Source organism: Seriola lalandi, unplaced genomic scaffold (assembly GCF_002814215.2).
Source record: "Seriola lalandi dorsalis isolate HSWRI2012SDOR001 ecotype SW California unplaced genomic scaffold, Sedor1 jcf7180002054659, whole genome shotgun sequence".
NCBI classification, from domain to species: domain Eukaryota; kingdom Metazoa; phylum Chordata; class Actinopteri; order Carangiformes; family Carangidae; genus Seriola; species Seriola lalandi.
In genome coordinates, this window is record NW_019525212.1 from 211,729 (window position 1) to 220,268 (window position 8,540).

General features: G+C 39.3%; 1 protein-coding gene across 1 annotated transcript; it reads right to left on the reverse strand.

The window, feature by feature from the left end:
* Positions 1 to 391: 391 nt before the first annotated feature.
* Positions 392 to 6,735, reverse strand: neurod1 (neuronal differentiation 1). Its single transcript, XM_023420867.2, has 4 exons — positions 6,642 to 6,735; positions 4,306 to 4,580; positions 2,920 to 3,149; positions 392 to 1,532 (listed from the first exon to the last, which is right to left on the reverse strand). Exons 2-4 carry the CDS (start codon positions 4,566 to 4,568, stop codon positions 970 to 972), a joined length of 1,056 nt encoding a protein of 351 aa, XP_023276635.1. The 5' UTR covers positions 4,569 to 4,580; positions 6,642 to 6,735; the 3' UTR covers positions 392 to 969.
* Positions 6,736 to 8,540: the final 1,805 nt, after the last annotated feature.

Sequence of the window (8,540 nt, forward strand, 5' to 3'; positions counted from 1 at the left end):
AGCAATTAATCCGCTGACATGGTGGAAATTCATCCTGGTTCTGAAAAGTCTGGATCAACAAATTCAGGCTTGATCTGTACACTATCTGCATTAAACATTAAGCTGCTCCTGGAGATAAAGGGATTTTATGTGACACTGAGGACATATTGAGTTTATTGGCTGAGTTTTTATGATCTCAGTGTTTTATGGATAAATGTGTTTTAGACATTATAAGTACTGTTCAATTATCTTTTAAAGAAACTGATGGTTACCTCTGTGAGTTGAATGCATGCTAATACATGAGCGGCACAAACTGAGGATAGCTTGAAAGATACAACCAGAGTGAACTTGACTAAACTGAGGTGTTTTGTTGTCTTGTTTTGTTGCTGATAAAAAGAGTCTCTCAAATGAATCACATTGAATTCCTTTTAATAAAAGGCCTTTATAAACATCTATCTTATAAAATATGAACAAGAGTCACATGAAATGTTAACAGAACGCTACAGGAACGTTATAAAAAGCATAAAGTAAAAACCACATGAACAACATGAACACTCCCGGCCCATTCCTGGCCCACTCCCGACTTGGAAACCAGCCTAACACCAGCCCAACATCGCCTCACTGACACACTGACCCAAAAATAGAGAAATCTTTATTCTTTCAACATTTGGAATCATCAACTGAGCATTGCTCAGGTTTTAACAAAATTGCATAGTTTCTTCCAGATTATTGCTTATTGATTATTGATTATTTTTAAGTGATAATATGGATAACAATGAGACATTCAGAAAGCGTCTCCTCAGAATGAAGCGCTACAAAGATTACATCAACAACGTGATATTATCGCCAACACCACCGTCCTCATGACCAGAGTCGTAGAGCCTGACGCAGACAGAAAGAAGAACGAAGGACAGAAAGAAAGATATATATAATGGTCTGTCTGTCTGTCTCTGTCTCCATCAGTCTCTTAGTCCATCATCCTCCTCTTCCTCAGGAGTCGTGGAATATGGCGTTCAGCTGGGCGTTCATCAGTCGCTCGTGGTGCGAGTGTCCGTCATAGCCCATCAACCCGTCCACTTGCAGCTCCCCACACCGCGGGTTGGACCCCCCGCCGCCGTAGATGGCAGCGTGTCCCCCAGCTCCTCCTCCTCCATAGTGCACGCTGAAGGAGAAGCTCTTGTCGTAGTCGGCGGCTGTGACGGCCTCGTGCTTGAAGGACGAGGAGAAGTTTCCGTTGATGCTGAGTGGTGGGCTGAGGGGCGGATCAAAAGCTGGGCCGTCTGACACCAGGACGCCATCAAAGAAGGGCTCCAGAGGGCCGTATGGCTGACCTTTGACCTGGTTGAAGATGTGGGAGGGCTCCATGGTGCCATAGGGCGGGCTGGGCAGGCCGGCCGTCAGCCCGGGGCTCTGGTAGGAGAAGTGTCCAGGATAGGCAGCAGGTCCGGCAGGGGGAAGATGAGCCGGCAGGTCAGGTGTCTGCTCCGGCAGGAAAGTCCGAGGGTTCAGCTGCAGGCAGCCCGCCACCAGGTTAGTGGTTGGCTGAGACAGACCTGAGAACAGAGACAATAATACATCAGTACTTATCAATACATGTTAATATCACTGCCTGTTACTACATATTTATACATGTAATGTCAATACATGTTACTTTGTGTTAATGCATATCCATAAGTGTCAGTGCTTCTTAATATTTATCAATCAGTATGAATAGCATTTAAGTTATACTAATATATTTTAATAGCTTATTAATAACAGCCAGTGCCTGTTAATAAACATTATCAAATATTAATTAATGTAATATCATAACCTTGTTAGTCAATAGGTGTCCATAGCTTGTTAATAAATATCAATGCCTGCTAATTAATCTTAATATCATTAATTACCTATTACTAAATGTGAATATATTTTGATACTTAATAAATGCCATTACATGTTAATAAATGTTAATAAATATTAGTATTTGTTAATACCTACTAATAAATGTTCATAATAATTAATTCCTCAATACCTTTAATTAAGCATCAATAAGAGTTAACATCTGCTAATAAACAAAAAGTGTTTACTCCGAATACTACCTGTTACTAAAAAATAATATTTGTTAATTAACATTAATTCTATTTTAATAAATTAAAAGTAAATCCCTTTGTGATATTTATTACAATGATGGACTCAAGTCCATTATTTTCTAATATCAGGATGTATGTAAATGGAGCTACCAAGTATGAAAAACAAAATCCTGATCCAACGAATGGAAAGTGGAAAAAGAAAATAGTCTGTTTTTCTGAAATATGGTTGTGAAGCCTGGTCAAATGAAATCATCAAAAGACGACTTTAAATCCTTTGATAAAAACACCTTTCAGTTCCATCAACAAAACTATGAGATCACTCCCATCAACAGCCCTGACAGCAACATATCTCATCTTCTATGTTTTAAACTGCAGTTTAAATGTGATGAAGCGACATGAGTTTTGCTCATAATAACCTCCATTCCACTAAATTACTCAGCTGTGACATCACAAAGTATATTTCATAGCTTTTTTGAACAAAAATATCTGATAATCATATTGTATAAAATTTTATTCAGTCAATGGATAAAACTTTATAAGCATTCTAAAAATACATATTTAACCTTTTTTCATTAAAATATTTTGAATTCGCTTCCCTCTTTTCAGCCATGCTGAAGTGTTGGTTGGTCAATCCACCACTTTGGTCCAGACCGAAATATCTCAACAATTATTGGATGGATTTTCGTGAAATGGTTCAGACATTTATACTCATATCAGCACCCTAATGACTGGGGCTGGAGGGTGCTGTTGGGTTTAAATGATATTTCAATGTAAAAAACCTTCACTTGTTCATAACTTTCCCTTCATGTTTATTCCCAATAACCTGACCTCTGGCTCCAGACTGTCCGCTGCTTTTTTATCAGATACTGACCTTTGCAGAGCGCCTGGACGAAGCTCATGAGGTCAGGCGCCTTGCCGGAGCGCAGGATCTCGCTCAGAGCCCAGATGTAGTTCTTGGCCAGGCGGAGTGTCTCAATCTTGGACAGTTTCTGGGTTTTGGAGTAACAGGGCACGACTTTCCGCAGACTCTCCAGAGCATCGTTCAGCCCGTGCATGCGATTCCTTTCCCGGGCGTTAGCTTTCATCCGACGGATTTTAAACCTACAGAAAATCAGTGGATTGATCGTTAGCGTGTTTATCAATCATCATATTTGTAAAATCCTGGTAGTAATAATTTTCATTCAAGAATCACTTTGCAGGTAAACAATTGTCTGCAACCATGAGTAGTTAGCACATTAGCTTAAACATTAGCTTACAGCATTTTGGCAACTGTCACAGCCTGAAGTGCACGTGGATTGATGCAGTTACACACATAAGGCAGGAAAAAATATACTTGAAGTATAAGAAGACGCTTTCAGTGAAGTTGACAAAACAATCACTGCAGCTGGTAAAGCTTACTGCTGTGAGAGCACGATAACATGCTCTCACAGCAGTTGTAGATGAGCATAGCTATGTTTTAATCAAATTCTCTTCTCCCATCTTGATTATGAATTAATCAAACTGTAAATGTGTTGGTCCCAGTGGGAATTTGCCCCCTGGTCCCCACAGTGATTGTACGTACACTGGAAGCTGCTGTTTGACAAATTGTCTGATGTTATGATGGTTTTAGAAAACACCTCTCAGCTTAAACCTGCAATAACTGATTTATTTTTTGGCCGCATGGGGCAGCAGAAAGACATTGTGAACACAACCTTGACATATTATCACCTTTTAAACTTATACTGAACAGTTGCTTATTTTACTTTATCAATAATTAAGAGCCATGTTTCTGGCTACCTGATGAATGCAAGTCTAGTATTCAATCTCTTGTAGCTCTGTGTTTGGTCTCTACCAACTCCTAAAGGAAACGATATGTTCACCAACTGGCTGCTAACTTGTGTTTTGCTGAAAACAGGCGGCTGCTGCAGCCGGAAATTACACTTTGAGAGCAGTGAGAATGAACAGATCCTGTAGTCCCATCTTAAAATGTTCTCAGATCCACAATAAAACAACAGTTTGAAAATTTGATGATTCTGTTTTTGTATTTCCAAGAAATAACAATCAATTAGCCCCCACACCAAGTAAAATTTTATTCCAGTTGTCCTTCTAAAAGATTGTGATGTTAGTCTATTCAGCTCTCAGATTTTCGTTATATTTATCACAATCCTGCTCCTCAGAGGATGCACCCTTAACATCTTGCCACCCTCAAAACAAACTTTACATTTTTTGCACTTTAGCTTTACAATACAGAACAAGAAGAGAAACAAGTCTTCTTCACCTCTGCATTCGCGCCTTCGTCATCTTCTTCTTCTTCGGCCCTCGCCTCTTGGGTTTGTTCTCGCCATCTTCCTCCTCCTCCTCCTCCTCCTCCTCTTCTTCGTCGTCGTCGTCGTCGTCATCATCCTCCAAATGGTGGAGGTGATCCTCCTCCTCCTCCTCTCCTCCTCCTCCCCTCTCTGGTTCTCCTCCTGTGGGGCTGCGAAGCTCCTGCTGCTCCTCCGACTCCACTGACGCCTGCTCGTCCCGCACAGACCTGGTCATGATGCTGATTCTCTGAAAAACAGAAGAAATATCTTCATGAGAAAACAAGAAAACGCTCCAGCAGAGAGCTCATTATCACAGAGAGCTTATGAAGACAAGAATAAACCTGTCTATTACAGCCATGCCTATTATTAAATAACTGTCTCATTTGCAAATTTTTCATATTTTTAAGGAAAGGTGGAATTTATTTTCGTATAAATATATATTATATTCATATCATACCCTACAAGACAACGGTATAAGTTCTACACATTAAATTAGATTTTTGTCAAATACCAATAAATAATCACCAACTCCAAACTCGTTTTTGCTTTTTGAGATTAAAGCTGTTTTTATTGCTCTTGATTTTACAGTATAAGGATTTTAAAAGATCAGGAGGGTTGAGTCCACACAGTTATATTTATTACAAATTCCGCATATAGTTTTTAAGTTTACAGCCGATTTTTTCTCCTGCGTTGATCAGCACACAATGTCCTTAACGGGATATAGAAAGTTGTATAGAAGTGAACTGAATTATGAAAAGTTTTATTCCCATGAGATCAGAATATTTGCTTTATTTCTTTGTGTTGAACAGAATCAGCAGGTGTGTGTGGACGGATGATGAATGGAGGCTCAAACCATTATTTTCTTTCAAATAAAATACGGAAGAAGCACAATAAAATCATCTAGAGATGCTGAGGCTCTTTACATGTCTGAACTACAAAGAAAGAAAGAGAAAAAGAAAATTCAGTGTGAAAATTTAGCCTATTGAAAAGCAGGTTTGAAAAATCCAATCAACGTGACTAGCGCTTATTCTGATTTATGAATTATAAACAAAATCTCTACTAATGATTTCTAATCTGAACTCATGCGGAACTTTAAATCGTATCCACTACAGAAAATGTATTAAGTCGCTTCAAGTGTGATTCCGCTTTTGTGTCTGTGCGGGACAAATCAAATATCCGTAATTTTTTATCAATCTGTTGCGGACGCAAACCGTGAAATAATAAAAGGTTACTGTCAAAATGAAGCTGCAACTATGGTAAGAAAAAAAAAACATCCCACGGAGTCAAAATTTATCTATATAGGTTAAATCACAAATCCCCGATTAGGTCTGTACTGTCTGTATCAAACTACACGTGACATTTAGTTTGATATTAAACTGTTAAAAAAAAAATCATGAACCTGTTGGAAAAATTGAGAATTTCAAGCCAAACAGACTCAGATTGTTCGGACAGAAAAGGAATCAGCTTTTTGTTCAGTTTAGTTATTGATCAGTTATTCCAATCTGCATCTGCTTAGTTAAATTCAACATTTTAATGTATTCACACATATATGTATATATATACATATGTAACATAAAACGTCTCTGACGATATTTTCTTTACCTGCACAGAATATATATAAACTGGAGCAAAATGTTTAATTAGGCTACACAATTTAACGCAACGACGAATTTTAGTTTAGGCTGTTCAAACTAGTAGACTGGAGTCAGAAGTCTTTATAAAGAATAAGAATAAGAATAAGAATAATCGACCCTATGCTGACGAATCAAATCCGCTTTTCATCCATCCCCGTTTTCCGCTGACTGGTCCCGTTAATGTAACAGACCGACAGACAGGTGGAGGTGAGACAGGTGGAGGTGAGCGGAGGTACAGGACGAATATAAATTTAAAAAATAAAACAAACAACATCAGCAGTTACTAGATAAATAATAGCCGATTTTAGAATAAATAAGTTCCAGGGAAGAAGACAAACGTTTTTAATGAAAAATGTCTGCAGGTAAACGGCTGAGGGCAGACTGAGGGTTGAATATTAAATTATAAACTTTAAGAAATAATAATAACATAATAGTAATAACAATAAAAACTGAAAACTAAATAAAAAGCTTAATTAACTTTTTAACATAGAGATTCTTGGTTTAATTTTGAGCAAGCTGATTCAGTTTGATACAGATGAGACAGATTAATATTCATTCGGTATAAATGATCAGATTTATCATCCTGCAGGTCACGTTACACTGAGATCTGAGGAACCGATCAGAGGAGTAATTCATAAATCAGATATTGGTTATTTATCTGTTAAAAAACCTACCTGTTGTTAAAGATCCTCTGTCCGTTAGATCGCACGCATCCCGTGGGCTCTGTGTGCGTGTCCGTGCGTGACTGTGCGTGACTTACTCTGAGCTTTCTGTGAAGTGTTTGTGGGATGATGCTGCTTTTATACCCAGCACATACACACACACGCAGGGGGGGGTAATTAGCATATCGGGGCCCCGCCCTCCCGGCACGCGCCATATGGTGCATACGTCATTAAAACGGCCCCGGGGATCACGTGACAAATCTTCCATTTGTATGAGCCAAAGACTCTCTCTCTCTCTCTCTCTCTCTCTCTCTCTCTCTCTCTCTCTCTCTCTCTCTCTCCATCTCTCTCTTTGTGAAGAAAGTTGACCATCTGTCCACATACACGCACGCATGCGTAATGTGTGTTGGTGTGTGTTGTATGTGATGATTGTATGACATTTAGAGAAAATGTGTGCACAGGTTTATCATTACTGTTGTTGAAGAGGATGAAGATATAATGATGACGATGATGATGATGTTTGTGTTCGATCAGAAAATTAAGAAATGAAATTGTACTTCAGGAGTGAACTGACAGGGGCCCCATCCCGGCCCCTGGAGGCATGGATGGTCCCACAGAGAGAGGAACATGAAGAGACTGATCTCATATGTGTGTGTGTGTGTGTGTGTGTGTGTGTGTGTATGTGTGTATGTGTTTGCTGCAGGTGCAGTTGTATCACAAACTTCTGTTCAGCAATTGCAAAGCATGTGAGTGTGACAAAATATTGTGTGATTTAACAGTTACCCCGACAACAGTGGTGCTCTATGGTGCAGAAGAAGAATCTATGTCAGGCTTTGGATTCACACACAGCACTCGGTTGTGGGACACTTGCGACGCTGACATGTGCATTGTGATTTTCAGTGACGAACAACTACTGTCCGCTCCTTCTCGACCTTCGCCGACCCTGTTGTTGCCAGGAGGAGGGACTCCATCATCCCCAACATTAGATTGACATAGACGCTGACCTCTTAATAATTATTGACCACTCTCCAACCCTCTGTTGTTTTCTAAAATACTAAGAAGAGTTGTGTCTCAGAAGCTTTCAACAGACATATCCAACAGTTATCTGTTTGACTTATTTCAATCTGCTTTCAGGGCCTGTTGCCTCTGGCCTGACTCTCAAGTGGTTAAAGTTTTTACTTATCTGAAAGAACACAGTGTGTTTCCTACAATAATTCTACAATATTTTCTGAAGTGAAATATGGAGTACCCCAGGGCTCCGTTCTTGGCTTTTTTTTCTTTCTTTATATTTCAGCTCTAGATCAAATTAAATGCACATATGGAATTAATTTCCACTGCTATGCTGATGATACTCAGCTGTAAGATATAGTGTTTGAAAATGTCTACCATTATTTCCACAGAAAGCTGCATTCATTCTCTGTCCTACTATTATTACAGACATGTCTGAGCAACTTGCTAATGGACTTCTTCTGTTGAGACTTCTGAGCCAAGGCTGGATTTTTAGTTATTGGCACAGTTACAAATGTCAGTGGCCTTTTGAATGAGGTTTTCTTACGTCTGGAACAAAACTAGGAAGTTCTGATTTTACTTTACTAGCTGTCTATATTTAAACAATACCACATCTCCCACGGCTCTATGACAGTCAGCTTTTCACCCCGCCTTGGAGTGTTGCTGTTCATAAGATCTATTGCACCTTTTCCGTACAACATGGTTGAACAACTAGCAAATGAATTAGCTTGATAGCATAACCTTAGTCTTGGTTAATCATTAAGCTAGCAGCTAGCCTGTTAGTTACGTTTACTAAATGTTTGGAAAAAGTCAGTGGATAGTGGGTGTGGCTTATCTAGGAAGTGGGAGGGGCTTATCTCAGCAGTCCACATCATCTTAGGATAATTCCAAGTTTCCGCCCTC

Coding starts and splice junctions, on each gene's coding strand:
- neurod1 (XM_023420867.2), bottom strand. CDS start 4,568: ATGACCAGGTCTGTGCGGGACGAGCAGGCGTCAGTGGAGTCGGAGGAG. Junction 3,150..4,305: donor ACGAAGGCGCGAATGCAGAG/GTGAAGAAGACT, acceptor GATTTTCTGTAG/GTTTAAAATCCGTCGGATGA. Junction 1,533..2,919: donor CGTCCAGGCGCTCTGCAAAG/GTCAGTATCTGA, acceptor CTCTGTTCTCAG/GTCTGTCTCAGCCAACCACT.